At 39.7% G+C, this 16,672-nt stretch overlaps 2 protein-coding genes across 2 annotated transcripts; both read right to left on the bottom strand.

Moving 5' to 3' along the window:
* Window positions 1-264: 264 nt before the first annotated feature.
* Window positions 265-3,223, bottom strand: LOC308247137 (UPF0415 protein C7orf25). Its single transcript, XM_080665750.1, has 2 exons — window positions 3,050-3,223; window positions 265-2,131 (listed from the first exon to the last, which is right to left on the bottom strand). The coding sequence occupies exon 2, from the start codon at window positions 2,108-2,110 to the stop codon at window positions 833-835; it is 1,278 nt and encodes a 425-aa protein (XP_080521876.1). The 5' UTR covers window positions 2,111-2,131; window positions 3,050-3,223; the 3' UTR covers window positions 265-832.
* Window positions 3,224-7,701: 4,478 nt separating this feature from the next.
* PSMA2 (proteasome 20S subunit alpha 2) lies at window positions 7,702-16,598 on the bottom strand. The gene is made up of 8 exons (XM_080665749.1): window positions 16,470-16,598; window positions 14,243-14,319; window positions 13,378-13,510; window positions 11,849-11,971; window positions 11,029-11,110; window positions 9,583-9,656; window positions 8,066-8,123; window positions 7,702-7,979 (listed from the first exon to the last, which is right to left on the bottom strand). Exons 1-8 carry the CDS (start codon window positions 16,508-16,510, stop codon window positions 7,863-7,865), a joined length of 705 nt encoding a protein of 234 aa, XP_080521875.1. The 5' UTR covers window positions 16,511-16,598; the 3' UTR covers window positions 7,702-7,862.
* Between the last annotated feature and the right edge of the window lie 74 nt (window positions 16,599-16,672).

Here is a 16,672-nt window from a genome sequence, read left to right as displayed (position 1 = left end):
TGGTTGCCTCCCACATGAGAATTGAGCCTGCAACCAAAGTATGTGCCCTTGACCAGAATCAAACCCAAGACCCTTCAGTCCATGGGCCACTGCTCTATTCACTGAGCCAAACCAGCTAGGGCTAACATCTGAATTCTTTTAAATGTTTTATATAATTCTTTTTTCAATTTGTTCAAATTAATATTTTACCTTAAATGTCCTGTGTTTAATGTGATTGTTGTCTATCTTTCTTTTCAAAAAGATGTATCAATAGATCCATGGGACTTGAGAGATCAGTATTTATTTTAAAAAAGAAAAACAGGAAAAACAAAGATTTACTTTATTCCATATTAATGTATTCTTTGTAAACATACCCACAGACTGCATCTGACACATAGCAATCATTAAATTTCTTTTCTTTAATGGCTATAACTTTAGAACCTGAAATTAACAATACACTAGTATCTCCCAGCCTGAACCTACTATAAATTGATAAATCAGTATTATAAAAAACAAGCTTCAGTTTCCTCCAGATGTTTAATTCAAGATGAAGTGTAGCCATATTCCATGAAATGTGACTACCAGTAGGAAGGTTTGTAGCCCTACTGAATTAAATAAAAGCACTATGATACAGCTAAAAGCCTTACATAGATGTTCTTCTGTTCTTAATCACTATAAATAAGGTTGTCTCTTGTGCTTTCTCTGCTTTAGGAAGTTATATACTTTATAGATGAGAAACAAATCAACTCTACTGGTTTGAATTCTAAGTTATTCTTTTTACTAAAGACCTTTTGTTTTTCCAATTAAGATGGGAAGACTCAGCTGTTGGTATAAATAATTTCTGTGACAATATTTAAAGGATATCACAATATTCAGTGTCAGTTCTGTAATCTTTTGGTAAGGGAGTGGCTAGAGGTTCTTTGCTCTCAGTAAGTGCTCTGGGCTGATGGATAAACACACTAAATTTAACACCCTGGTTGTTGGCAGCTCTGACAAAACCACTATTGGCAGTCATTGTGATGGCTTTTAGGGTGTCTCCTGTCCCAAAAATCGTTAATGAACGACTATTGATTTTTGAACTGGCCACTAGTCGCAAGGCACGTTCAGAAGGCTGGTCTGGCACCACATTAATTCGCTTAATTAGCACAGTGGCCCTCTCTCTCTCCCCAGGTCCTCCTAAAGCATCTAGAATAGACTGAAAATCCTTGACAGCAGATTCACAAGCAAACAGTTCCTTGTCCTTCATAAATGCTTCCAGCTGCGGTAGAACCTGCTCTTTCCTCTCTTGCTCTGCTTGTTCTGTTAGTACTTTTTCTTTAAAGATAAAGTGGCAACCTCCATAGCTGAGGGCAGATACATATGTGATTAAAGTAGTAATGTCCAGATTTACTCTTTTGCACACATCAACCTTAATCTCTGTTGGAAATGCAACACTTGCTAGTATATTTTCCCGGTCTACTCTGGTCACCTGGAAACGTTCAGGGCCCTCTTCATCTGATTCACTCTCACTCCGTTGGAGCTCTTCAGGGTGATCTAACAGAGAGTTAACTGCCACTATGTCTCCTCTCACAGATATGCCCATTTCTTTCAGCTTCTCTGCCATGGGGCTGGAGACACTGTTGTAAAATGCAAAGATGATGTGAGGGTTGCTATACTGCACTGGCTGCTGGTGGCTGGCCTGAAGGAAGTCTTCAGCTTGCTCAATTATGCTTTTGTCACCATACTGGCCCCGGCCCAGCCAAATATTATGCAGAGCTTCAGCCTTTCGGCCAATGGCTTTCACCCAAGTATGACCACCATTTGCAACAACGTCCACCACAAGGGTCTGCTTTTCTCCCAACGTATCTGTGTAACCAAAAACATGAAGAACACTAACAACTTCTTCCAGATTTTCTGCTGATTCCACTATGGCTCTCAGGTGTGTTAAATTAGTGCTCTGTAAATGGGATTCCTTAATAGCTACTTTCCCAGCTTCTACTTTCTGTAAAAATTTTAATTCAGCCTTCAATTTGCTGCACAGCTTGGCCCCACCTTCAACACCACCTTTTCTTGATCTAGAAAGTGATTCTGCTCTCTTGATCAGTTCCTTGGCTATGGCAATTCGTTCACAAAGCATGGAGTGTGCAGACATGCTGACAGCATTATCCCTTCCCTATGAAAAGAAAAGAAACAAGGCAAATTGAAAGTCTTCACAAATTATGGTGATTAATTCTCCGCTGAGGATTATAAAACTTCAATCTAGCAACAAAGTTTATGGAGGCTGAGTCTAGGGACCTGAGCTTCTGTATGTCTGATTTGGGAGTGACTCCCTTCTCTGACAGCTAAGGAAGGAATAATACCTATACTTCCGAACTCTTCCTTAGGTGTGCTGGATTCTTAAAAATTTCAGACTTTCATTTCTTCAGCTTGAAGTTATGGGGTCCACAGCATGTCCCAGGTCAGGATTAAATGCAGGAGTTCGGCATTGTGCTATGTAAGAAATTCCCTATCAGCAGCCTCACTCTGGTTGTAGATAAATTTTAATAAAAGCTCAAAAGTCAAGGTAAACTGATTGAAGTAAAATATCCACACAGATATTAGCAAATTATCCAAAGCAAGCCTCTCTCCCCTAAAATGACCACACTAAGGCTCTCTAACCTTTTCCTCCTTCGTGAGTGGGTCTTCTTTAATCAGTGGTTACCCACGGGGCACATAGTACACGCGCCAAGGAATCAAGACTGCCTCATTCCTGCATTTAACGTCAACCAGCATATTTTAAAAGACCGAAGGAGCCCACTAACTTGGCTTCCTCTCCCACTCCAAACATCAACTAAACTCCATGGGTACAGGGTACTGCCCGCGACAGGGTACAGGCGCGGAGGTCGGTATGGCGTTCCGGTCCCGCTCAGCTGCGACTGAGGCCTGTCGGGCAGGCTTAGGTTCAAACGGCGCTGCGGCCAGGGCCGGGGCGTGGAGCGCGGGCGGGCGGAGGCCGCGCTGGTCACCCTTCACGCCGGCCGCCGAGTTCAGGCCCCTCCGGACCTCGAAAGGGAGTCCGGCCTCCTCCTCCCTCCCCTCCCCGGCTCCTCACCCGCAGCGCCTGGAACCCCGAGCAGCGGGCATGCGCGCGCGCCCGGCTGGGACCCCCCGAGGAACTTCACGCGCCAGTCCCCACGCGACTCGGGCCGCCAGTGCTCCGCCCGAGAGCCCCGCCGCCTCAGACGCCACCGCCTCCGACGCCTCCCGCGTCGCGTAGCCCGGCGCCGGGTGACGCAGCACAGGGATTCCCAGGAGGCAGCGCGGCCTCCCGAGCGGGGCTGAGGTTAACGCAGCCATGTTTGTTGATGGCACCTGGCTTCGGAGAGATGAAGAGGTAAAGGCACAGCCACCAGAAGCCAGGAAAGGAGCAGTGGCGCAATTCCCAGGGATCAGACCACACGCCAAGGCTTCATCCCCAGGGTCCCAGGCAGGCTGACCTCGGGCCCTAGCATCTGATCACTGGTTGGACCTTGCCTGGGTGGGAGTGGGTGCATTTTAGTGAAGAAACTCTCCCGGTTGAGCAGTTCCCTCACCCTAGCCCAGTGGTCGACAAACTCATTAGTCAACAGAGCCAAATATCAACAGTACAACGATTGAAATTTCTTTTGAGAGCCAAATTTTTTAAACTTAAACTTCTTCTAACGCCACTTCTTCAAAATAGACTCGCCCGGGGCCGTGGTATTTTGTGGAAGAGCCACACTCAAGGGGCCAAAGAGCCGCTTGTGGCTCGCGAGCCACAGTTTGCCGACCACTGCCCTAGCCAAGTACCCCATTGCTATCAAATTCAAACCCCTAACAGGTGCCAGGCAATGGTTGTCTTAGAAAAAAGTTTGGCAGAGGTTACACATCTGGTAAGTGCCGGCGCTGGGATTTCTGAGTCCAAGCCAAAGCACTTTCCATTGCACCATCCTGGGCTCTCCATGGAAAGTGGAGTGTAGAGATGAGTGCGCTCCTCAAGAGAACAAAAGATCAAGTAACTGCTAAGAGACTGGAAAATTTGTATTAGTCTAGAAATAAGTATCTAGAAGAGTGCTCAAAGTCACCCAGAAAGGTTAGGGCTTTATTAAAGTAAGAATAATTTTAAAAGTTGAGTGGACTTCCAAGTTAAAAATCTTTTGTATACCTTCTGTCAAATGTAAGAAACATTCAAACCTGTGAAGAATTTTTGTGCGTTTATTTGAGCCAAACTGTCCACAATTGCTGGGAAAGAAAATCTCAATGCATTGAGATAATGCTCCAGAGAATGGCAGTTTTGCACCTTATTTTATGCATTACAATGAAAAGAGAAGACACAAGTGGGTTACATGAAATTCACTGGTGACTGATTAGGGAGGCAGGAGAAAGCAAATGGGGAGGGGAACCTCTGGGATTGGATGAAAAGTAAAATGATAGACACAAATATCTTTTACAGAGATGGGTATGGAATAGTTGACAGCCAACAATTAACATGGTAACAACGGTCTCTGCCCCAGTGCAGGGGCACTGGTTGTGCCCTGAGGGGTCTGGAGAAAGGGGAGTTACCCTGACAATCCAAAGGAATGTTATCATAGATGCAAAAGACGATAGGCTTAGTTAAGGTAAAAATTGACTTTTGTCAGGGAAGATTCTAGCCTAGTACATGATTACCTGCCATAAACTGCTTTTGATCAAAGTTTTTAATTTCAAACCATTCTGAGGTTACTTTAGGTCTCTGGGTTTGACACTTCTCCAAAAAGGGCACACAGATGGACAATAGACGCATTAAAACATCATTAATCACCAGAGACACAAATTAAAACTACAATGAGGTATCACCTCACACCTACCAGAATGGTTTCCATCAATAAATCAACAAACAAATGCTGGGGAGAATGTAGAGAAAAGGGAACCCTAGTACACTGCTGGTGGAATGCAGACTGGTGCAGCCACTGTGGAAAACAGTATAAAGTTTCCTCTTAAAATTAAAATGGAACTGCCATTTAACCCAGAGATCCCACTTCTGGGAATATATCCTAAGTATCCCAAAACACCAATCAGAAAGAATATATGCACCCCTATGTTCATAACAGTGCTATTTACAACAGCCAAGATCTGAAAACAGCCCAAGTGCCCATCAGTTCAGGAGTGGATAAAAAAACCTGTGGTACATTTACAAAAAGCCACGGTACATTCACATCATGGAATACTATGCTGCTGTAAAAAAAAAAAAAGGATCTGTTACCCTTTGAGACCACATGGATTGACCTAGAGATTATTATGCTAAGTGAAATAAGCCAGCCAGAGAAAGACAAGTATCACATGATCTCATACATGTGTAATCTAATGAACATAATAAACTGATGAACGAACAGGTCCAGAGACATGGATATGTGGAACAGACTGACAGATCACAGGGGAGGTGGTTGCTGGGGACAAGAACAGATTAACCAAAGAACATATGCATATATGCATAGCCCATGGACACAGACAATATTGTAGTGAAGGCCAGGACTGGGTGGAGGGGGTAAAAGGGATTAAAATAGGGGATATCTGTAATAGTCAACAACAACAACAAAACAGCTAGAATCTACAGGCTGGAAATGACTAGAATTTGGGACATTTAGAGATGCATGGAATGAATTGCTAAACCAAAGAATCTAGACATAAAGGATTTATTTTAAGGCAAATGAAAAGAACAAACTGAGAACAAGGGAGAAGTGTTCCAGGCAGCTTCAATTGAACTGGGCTTCATATTTAATGTGGCTGTAGGCAGAGATTAGACTCTTGAAACCAATCCATTTCAGCTAATTTTTCCTCTCTTTATTCTGTAAACATCCAATAAGAAACTGCATGTGGTTTCTTTTTGTCCTAAATATAAATGCCTTTACTTTTCCCTTCTTTGATTTGTAGAATTTTAGCATCCCTCTGTTTTTTTTAATGTGGTATCAGAGAGCAAATTCAAAGGCAGTACTTAGCCAAATCATTAACCTTGCCAGGCCTTTCACTTGCATTATTAAAATATACTTTCAGAAAACCCTCTAAGATAATTAGCTTGTGCTGTCACTTAGGCAGTAAGTGGGAGAGGGAAGACCTGACTAAAAACCATTCCTTTTTATCACTACCTTCTCTTTCTAGTGTGTTGGATTCACAATATATCAAGAACCCATAAGGAAAGATTAGATGAGGCCTTCAAGACAAACATCTATAATAATAAAAGCATAATATGCTAATTAGACCAGACGACCTCCCGGATGAAGCTGGGGCTGCGAGGGAAGCCCAGGCCCCGGGTGCCAAAGGGAAGCTGGTGCCAGCAGCCGGGGGAAGGAAGGCCTACTCTTGCACGAATTTCGTGCATAGAGCCTCTAGTCTTGAAATAAGAAGTTGGCATGTACCATAATAATGCTTCTGCCTCTTAGAATGAGATAGGGGTGTTGTAACTGGGAATCCTGACAAAAATTCTCAAAGACTCTTTCCCTAAAGTTGGCTAAATTTTAATCAAAACCTTTTTAGCTACATTTAATCATGGAAATTCTAGTATCTGTTGGTAAAAATGACTCAAACCCTCCCTATGTCCTGTAAGCCAGACTAATGATGTGATTTCTCTTTTTCTAAGATCTCTTTAAAAGGACAAAGAAGTCCAGCTGGTGTGGTTCAGTGGTTGAGTGCCAACCCATGAATCAAAAGGTCACCGGTTCCATTCCCAGTCAGGGCACATACCCGGGCTGCAGACTCAATCCCCAGTGGGGCGTGTGCAGAAGGCAGCCGATTGATGTTACTCTCTCATCAATGTTTCTCTCTGTCCCTCCCTTTTCCTCTCTTAAAAAAAAAAAGTCAATAAAAAATATTTTTTAAAAAGACCAAGCAGCCCAGCTGGTGTGGCTCAGTGGTTCAGTATCAACCCATGAACCAGGCACAATTCAGTTCCATGCCCCGGTTGTGGGCTCAATCCCCATAGGGGCTGTGCAGGAGTCATGGGATCAATGATTCTCTCTCATCACTGTTTATATCTCTCTCCCTCTCTCTAAAATAAATAAAAACAGTTAAAAAAAAAAAAAAGACAAAGAAAACTATACTATGCCTTCACATATAATGAAAACAGAGTTCAGATACTCTGAATCACCTGCTTGATTGTATGGACCTTAATTTGCAGTAAAGATTCTGAATACTCTGAGATTACATGAATGAGGGAGTCTTAAACCATAATTTTGACGCTTAAGTATTAGTATTTTATTTCCAGCACTCATGTTTATCCTTAAATCTAAAAAGTCTGTTCTAGACTCTAAGGAGGTCTTTTACAATACACTTATCTACTTGTGATGGAGAAACCAACAAGAACCAGCACATAATTTTTCACTTACATAATTTATATCCCATAGGAGACTATTTGGCTTAGCACTCTTCTAAGTTTCAGTGCTATTTCACAGAACCACCTAGGGTTCCACTGACCCACACCTAGTGGTGCCTAAGAAACATCTACACTTCCTACCTTATCTTAGGAATACATGAACGTCTGTAGATTTTCTCAGCTCTAAAAAGTGTTTACCAAAATCGGCATTTTGCTTTACTGAAGCATAGACAATATCTGGTAGTAAAGAAAAAGAATAAGATTTGACTTAACCAAAATTGCATGAAGAATAAAGAATGACTTCACCATTCTGTTTTGCAATGTAGTTTCCAGAAATCAACCGAGATAAAAAGCAGAAAATAACTATTTTAAAATTTTACTAACTCCTAAAAATCTGAAAGTTGGATTTAACAGTTTATTATGAGTTATAAGTATCATTTTAAAAACACTGATCCATTAAATCATGTAGAAATAAGTATGCAAAAAGTTTGCAAAACAAAACATACTTTAAACATGTTTTAGTATAGAGATTATCTGCAATTCCAGATTTTCAGTCACTTCATTATGCTATGGCAGCCAAGTAATCCTTAACTTCAGTTGGAGTAAGCCTCCTAAATCCAGCTTCATTGCAGATTCCAACTTCTATGTTATCTTCTGTCATCTGCCCTTCAAAGCTTTCCTATTGATGAAGCAGGAAAAAGGTCAATTTTCCAAACAATTAATTATAAAATCATTATAAACCCAACTGTTAGATATTGAACTAACCTTTAGGGTTAATATGGCTGTATGAATGGCATCTTCAAGTTCTAGATCTTCATTATATCTAAAGAGTTTTTTGAGAAAAAAAAATTATGGCACTATTTATATTATAATAATTATTTAAACACATGATAGCAACAGACTAAGACTTTTAAAAAATTTTAAACACTCTTAAAAAACCTAAGTTTCAAATAATATGCAGATTGACCATCACTCCAACACACAAGATGGCTGCCCCCAGGTGGACACCAGATGGCTGCCACAAGATGGCCAGCAGTGGAGGGCAGTTGGGAGGGACCAGGTCTGCAAGGGAGGGCAGTTGTGGCAATCAGGCCAGCAGGGGAGGGCAGTTGGAGGGACCAGGCCTGCAAGGGAGGGCAGTTGGGGGCGATCAAGCCTGCAGGGGAGGGCAGTTAGGGGTGACCAGGCCTGCAGGGGAGGGCAGTTAGGGGTGACCAGGCCAGCAGAAGAGGGAAGTTGGGGGCGACCGGACCTGCAGGGAAGAGCAGTTAGGGGTGACCAGGCCTGCAGGGGAGGGCAGTTAGGGGCAATCAGGCTGGCAGGGGAGCAGTTAGGCATCAATCAGGCTGGCAGGGGAGTGGTTAGGGGGTGATCAGGCTAACAAGCAGAAGCAGTTAGGGGCAATCAGGAAGGCAAGCAGGCAAGCAGTTGGGAGCCAACAGTCCTGGATTGTGAGAGGCATCGGGCCTAAATGGGCAGTCGGACATCCCTTGAGGGGTCCCAGATTGGAGAGGGTGCAGGCTGGGCTGAGGGACACACTCCCCCACCCCCATGCACGAATTTCGTGCACTGGGCCTCTAGTATTAATTCTTAAAAATAAAACAGAAAATACAGACTTTTGCTAAAATTTCTTGTTCTTTTAAGTGGTAACTCCATGTGAAATGTTTTGAAGACTCATTAATAAAATGAGTAAAAGAAAAGGGAAGTGATTTAAGATCCTAAATTATTTAAGTTTACCAATTAATACCAGGTTTAATCTTAGCAAGGTTCATCTGTTAAAGTCAATTACAAATTTTTCACATTAAAAATGTAGGACATTTTTTGGTGGACTACAATAATGCGAGTCTAGAATACAGCTGGAAATAAGTGAAAGCAATTCATTGTTATTGTTAGGGCAGCAACAGCAGATTTTTACATAGTGCTCCACTTTTTATCAAGCATGTATATCATATACTTACTCTACCATCAATACTAGGTATTTGGCTTCACAATTTATTTCTGTAATTGTCATAATATAAAATATTACCATTTAAATCACTTAAAAAGTTTTCTCCAGATCCAATTGTCCTTACATTTTGATAGAAAGAGAAGTTCTTAAGAAATTAAAAATATTACCAATTAATATATTGAAGGACAGGGAGCAGAGTGGAGAGTTTTTTATCTGTAAGTAGGCTCGAATACAGAATACTACAACAGATTTTAGACTCAGGATATAAATTATTTAAAGAGAGCTGAAAACCATAAAGTAAGATTGTTAACAAATCCAGTTATGGTAAGCCTACCTTTTCTCAAGGAAAGTTTTTCCATTCACATAGTTCTTTCCCATCGCTGTGGCTTTCCAGGCAAAGTAAGCTCCCTAATAAGGAAAGGAAGAAGAAAACCCATTATTTTAAATAATCTAATTATATTGACTTGCCTTTTTTTTTTTAGCTCTATAATTTGTCTCTAACTTCTCAAGTCACAAAGTAGGTTATTCTTTCAAAAAAGTTAACAGGGATACAAAAAGGCAAGAAAAAGACTTTTGGAAGTCATGGGGAAGTTTATTATCTTGATTGTGGTGATGGTTTACTCAGGTATTTACCTATATCAAAACTCATCAAGTTGCACCCTTTAAAAAGTGTGCAATTTATTGTCCACAATTTATGTAAAAAAAGCCAGTTAAAGGAAACTGCAGGTAACATAAAGCAAACAATTAAGAGTGATATTTTAGCTTACTAGGATTGAAGGGCTCTATAAAACTGTCATATGTATCTGAAAAGTGGTGCTCAATTCATCATCATTGGTGACTAAATTAAATTAATTAAAGCAGCAGCAATATGGCATGACTTCCTTCATCTGTTGAAAAAAATACACATGCACGCGCACACACACACACTCAAATACCACACATATTTTAAAAGAAACAACTGCCTTTTAGATACAAGGATGAAAAAGGGCAAAAGATAACATCTAGATTCTTGTGATGGTGGCTTCTGCTACCCACTGTAAAGGAAAGTAACAGGGCTTGTTATCTAGCTTCAGAAACTCAAAGATGTAATAATAAAATTCTCAAAATACTTAATTTTTCCGATTTAAATAAAATACTTTTCTTTGCCTTTTTAGATTACAAAGTTAAAGTTAGATCATAAGATTTGAATTAAGCGAACCTGTGTCTAATGATACATTAAATATGAAAGATCAGTTCCTAATGATTTTTTCTTCCAGTTCTCACAGCAAATGAGACAGATGCAGAGTAGCAACATCCTTAATGAATACTTTCAACTCAGAGACCAATTCTCTGCTTTAGAGTAGACAAGTCACCCATTTTGCAAAACAAAAGACAGTTACATCAATGTTTCACAGGATTATTCACACTCAAGTCAGCCCCCAGATTAAACAGATGGCGAAGAGTACAACACTGTCCTCTAGACCCATATATTTCACAATATTTCTCAAGGTAACAGAATTCCAGAGACTTAAAAAGATCTGATTAATATTTCAACAAATCATTCAATTATGTGACGTGAATGAACAAGACAGAAGAACAGAGGGCAAAACTAAGGTAGCTTCTTCATCGAAAGACTGAATTACCAACACTTCAAATGTGCAAAGAAATATGAACTATTTCATACTTTCTAAAGTTTAAATGAAAAAGACAAAATATTGTTAATTTCAAATTTTTTGTTATTGTTTTTACTAGCTTTGAAAGGAGCACTTTAACAAATCCCTCAAATACATCTGATACTTACTGATGGATCTGACTGAAATAAATATGGTCGCCCCTCATTCCAACCACAAATTAGTAAAGAAACTCCAAACGGACGAACACCACTGAAGAAAGGAAAATGAAAATTACTTGTTAAAGTCAACCTAAGTAAGAATTTATTAATTCTCAAGTGAAGTAAATCATCAGGTAAACCAAATTAGACTCATAAGTTCCTTAAAAAATACTTAATACCTCTTTCTGAACAAATCAAATCAAAACAAAATAATTCTCTTTGTGGTACCAAGGAATAGCAGTTAAATCATTTCCTTAAATGGAGTGAAACAAATATTGGGTTGAATAAGGGTGGAGTAACATTAAGTGTCCTAACAAAATGACAACCTTCAGCAATGCAGTTTTTTCACTGGCTTCACACATCAGCAACTAGCTTTACACTACCTCATCCACATTCACAAACTCAAAAGAATTAAAATGAATATGGATGTGTCAAAGAGTTATTGCTTTCATGGTGTGCTTATGATCATTTCTGATTGGGATGATAAACTTGGAAGCAGTAGGGTTGCTTGCCTATACTAGTAAAAAGTGTTTTAGTAACTGGCAAAAGAAATTTATTTAGAAGCTACTTTCTGCGGCTTTCCTCTATTATACAAACAGCAAAAAAAATTCAGATTTTTTTCCATAAGAAAATATTCTAGTTCCAGTTGAGAAATTATTCATCATGGTGATTTTCTCTACTCATTAAACAAATACAGGAAAAGTAAGTCCTTTTTTTTTTAATGTATCTACTCTTCTAAAATGATTTCTTTTTCTAATATGACACATTTCAAGTAATAAAGTCAACTTACCCTGACTGGGTATATTCTTGCATCACAGAAGCTACTCTCTGTACCAGCTGAGCTGTGGGAATGGGTTCTTGGTAAACAAGATAATACTGCTGAGCTAGTTTTCGAGCTCTGTGCACAAGCACTCTAGCAAACAAGGAAGAAATAAAGTTTAATTAAAATGAAGCCATTCTAAAGACTCATTCTCTTTCTAACAACATATAACTACAGCACAAGTTTAATAACTATCTGCTCAAAGCCAGTCTTGCTACTACATGATTCCAGTTAATTTACAAGAAAACATCACACCATCTCAGAGATGAGCCACGGGAAATAAATAAGGACAAGGCAAAAAGAGACTAGCAGTACCAGTCAGCTTAATAACAGCAGATTTAGTGTATACTAGTACAATGAGAGCTTTATCTCCCTCCATGGTTTCAAGATTGTGCTCTCTCCCGCAAGGGCAGTCACCCTGTTGCTTTATACCTCAATCCAGCACACACATATACACCTGCACACATGACCAAAATTTCAAGCATTTTTTTTCTCTCTGCCTCAAACTTTCTCATAGACTCCATTTCAAAAAGTCTCTTTCAAAGATTAAAGGATAGCAAATTACTTGTAACTTTAAAAATGTAAAATTTATCTTAAGAATATACTGTATAATAATCAAGTATAAAGTAAAACAAATAGGATGTACCTTTACCTACTTATGTACTACTGATCTGAATGAATCATGCACATTATCACCCTGTACAATAAAAACTCAGTTTATTCCATCAGTAGCACACTGAGGCATCCCTTCTATAAACCACTAACAGGATCCACTATAGTGAAGCATGATCACATTCCAGAAACACTGTTGCTTTTAAACTTATTAAAGGGAAATTCTGGCTCTACCTATTTTGTTCCACACAAAATCAAAAATGAAGTCATATTCCTTTTATTGTTAAATGACAGAGGGCTGTCAATCAATTTCAACTTGTTGGTCCCTGATGTAACAGGATTACTCTCTCCCCTCCTGTGAAATACAAAGGAGTGAACAGATGATCATCTCTAGATCCTGAATGGCTGTCATATTCAGAAAATTTCAGCGGCCTTTGAGAATTTTGTCCCTTTACTAAAAGCAAATAAATAAAATAAGGTCAATTCTGGATGGTGATACTTTCTTCTGCTCCCTGAAGACTTTTTAAAATATAGTTTATTATACCTATCATAACTTGTATTGCTTTGTTTTTTAAAATGCATTTGAAAACAGCAAAGCCCTTGAAGTCCAGCCCTTGGATGGTAGAAAAGGGATGGTGATCAGAAAGGAGAAACTACTAAACAGCTAAGAGGAGTAAGTACTGTATCTGTCTCCTCTTTTACAACCAACTTGCTTGCATTGAGTATCCTCCTTAAAGCAATCCTTTATGCTGCTATTGCTATACAAAACGAAACAAAAAAGGAAGTTGGAAGATTAAAGGATAAACATCCCTTGATTTTTTTTTTCTCCTCAAATATAGATTATGAGCAAGTCATGAGATGGTGAGAAAACAAATAGTATAGCATACCTGTAATCTGGGCCCATGCCACTATATACCAAGCCTATATGTTTGGTAATTGGCTCCACTTTGTGTACACTTCGCTCATCATACAGAATGGATTTCTGTTTCTTCTCTGTTGCTAATACCACACCATTTGAAGCTTAAAAAAACACACACACAAACACACAAAAAAAGTTCCACCTAAACATTTAATCATTTAAAGACTTCTTCAAGTGCTTTCGAATAATAGCTACATTTTACCAATTTTCTTTTACTTACAAAACTTTTTTTCTTCTGGATTTCTATATTAAAACACATTGTGTACCAGTAGTTTTATTGCTAGCTTTACCCAGTGGCCAGATAAGTTTCTATTGAATGAGTACAAAAAACATTTTACATAAATGTTAAAGGCACGCTTTAAAATTAAATACCCATTGCATTTTGAAGCTACTTATTACATGTTCTTATAAGCTAATATCTTTTTAAAGTATGATACTTTGTAAAACACTGTGTAATATGAAGCAAGAATTCTCATGATCCGTCTACAATGTGTTAAAATCACCTAAGGAGCAACAGTAAATCAATTTTTCCCTCAATGGTCATGTACATACACAAAAAAATCCCTACAGCTAACAGTATTACACAACTTTCTTAAAAGTATTCCAGGACATCTAAGAGTCCACATGTTTTAAAATAACGAAATTTTGCCTACTTGTCCTACTCTTCTTATAATCTGCAATTTAAAAATCAATGACAAAGACATACTGTACATTAGAACTGTAAAAATTATGCTGCCACAGCTTTTTATTCATAAATTAATTACTAATTAATTCCATAAGAACATTGGGATAACTATTAGCAGGCATCTGAAATGAATGAAGTATTTAATTACCTTTAATTCCCACTGAAGGGGCTCCTCCAGCTACAGCAGCCAAAGCATATTCAATCTGAACAAGTTTACCAGATGGGCTTAAAAAGAAACGAGAGTTATTTATTAAATTCACACATTCTCAAATATTTATTATAGAAACATCTCCAAATCCATTAATCAAAAATCAAGAAATTGCTAGACTTTGAAATCCTATATAATAAAGAGCTAATTGCTAATTAGACAGAACAGCAGAACGACCATCCATCCAACCTTCCAGTCGAAGTGGGGGCTGTGAGGACCAGGGCTGCAAGGGCCCAGCTCCTTGCACAAATTTCATGCATCGGGCCTCTAGTTTATCATAAAGTTGTACGAAAGCTGAAGTTTACTAGGCGATTTGAACATATTCATAGTGAAGTGCTAATCTGTTTCCTTAGGTGATTTTCTTCTTGTCTGCCACTTTAAAGAAGTATCATTACTGTAGCCTTTCACCACTTACCTCAACCTTGTGATTTGGGGCAAGTTATTAAATCTCTCTGTACCTCAGTTTTCTAATCTGGAAAATGGAGATAAACAGTACTGTAGCAGTTACTATTTCAAAGGTTGTGAAGATGAAATGAAGTGATGCCTTTTGTTCCCGGCACAAAATTAATAATAAGTAAACACCAAAATAGTAATGTTATTAAGAACGTGAATGTGTCTGTTAAATACCAAACAGCAGCATATATCTCATGTGGGTGGAGCTATATATATTTTAGAAAGTAGAATGGACTAAGACTTAAGCCCTAGATATCAGTCACAACAAAGTACTTCCTATATAGTATAATATACACGTTTATCATACTTATCATTGCATCTTTCTGTATGAAAACTCACTAATCTGTGAGCTCACTGACCACTCTCTGTATTCAATCATGCCTCTACCCCATTCCAAAGCACCAACATCTCTATAGGATAAGTGAAATTGCCCTTCTAACTATTTTCCTCTTTCATCCTTACTTCCATCCCCCCAGGCGGAATTGCCTTTGTACCATGTCACTCCCCACTTAAATTCTACAGTAACTTCTTGGTTCACTTAAAATAAAAACTCCTTACTCTAGCCCTACACGATTGGACTTGACCCACGCTAACTCCTTCCTCACTAGCACATTTGCCTTATGTCAATTCCTTTAAGAGATCAAGCTCTTTTCCAACTTTAGGACTTTCATACATGCCGTTCCCTGTCTGCAACGCTCTCTAACCCCTAAATCTTCAAACAGTTGTCTCCTTTTCATCTTCCAATCTCAAAAATCACCCTCAAGCATTGGCCTTTCCTGACTCTGATTACCAAATCTTAAGTTATGTTCCTTACCCACGAGTCTCAGAGGGAAGGGGGGAGCGGAAAGAGATCAGCCAAAGAACTTGTTTGCATATATGCATAACCCATGGACATAGACTATAGTGTGGTAGGCTTGGGGGATGGAGGTGGAGGCACGGAGGCGGGGTGCAGGGGATCAAAGGGGGGTGGAAGGGGGGACATATGTAATACTTTAAACATAAAGATAAATTTAAAAATAAAGAAAAAAAAAGTTATGTTCCTTCTTTAACCCTCTTTTTGTAAAACTTCCCAGTAAGGGAAAAACATTTTTCAGAATGCAATTATAGGCACCAATTTGTTAATTCATTTACTGTTAATATTCCCAACTGCATGTAATACACATGAATACCTAGGTGATGATAGAAAGCTTAGCGCTTTCATTTTTAGTTCCTAAGCTTCAAATAAGGCATCGAAGAAACCGAAAGTGGGAGATTTTGAAAGACACTAGTACGAAAAGGAGGCTAAAACTCAAATCAAATGTTAAATTGAGGCTTTCTGAGATGTGACCAACATTCCGAGCTCCAGAAGCTCCGGAGTCAAGCCTACCTGGGTCAGGAAGAAAATCCTGAGTTCTGAATGGGACACCCAGACACAGCTCAGCCAAAGCTGCCTTCTTCTCTAGTATCCAAAGAGAAAGCAAATCCCTGGCTGAGGCCTGTGCCTTCCCACCACCTCAGGGTCGCCCGGGACTCCCGACCTGCGCTCCCACGGCCTCCCGGGACCGCTGCTCCCCAGGCCGTGGGCGGGCCCGAAAATGACTTTGCAAAGTCGTACTTCCACACCCCCTCCCCTACTGGGCCCTCCGAAAACACCGAGCCGAAGACCAAGTCGGAAAAAAGAAAAACCCGGTGGGCAAAGATCCTGCAACCTCAGCTACGCACATTATCTCCATACCTGAAAGTAGTCAACGAAAAGCTGTAACCGCGCTCCGCCATCTTTAACCGGAGAGGCAAAGCACGTTCTTGCACCTGCGCACTACGTCCGGCTTCCTTTCATTTCCCTCCAGGCGCCTTCCTTTCTCTCTCTGATTGGAGGAAAGTCAGAGCCGCTCCAGAGGCACGCTGGCCGTTGTAGTTCCAGAAGCCGGGTTGTCCGAC

This window comes from Plecotus auritus (genome assembly GCF_963455305.1).
Source record: "Plecotus auritus genome assembly, chromosome: 4".
In the NCBI taxonomy this organism is placed as follows: domain Eukaryota; kingdom Metazoa; phylum Chordata; class Mammalia; order Chiroptera; family Vespertilionidae; genus Plecotus; species Plecotus auritus.
This window is presented reverse-complemented; position numbering and strand designations above follow the sequence as displayed.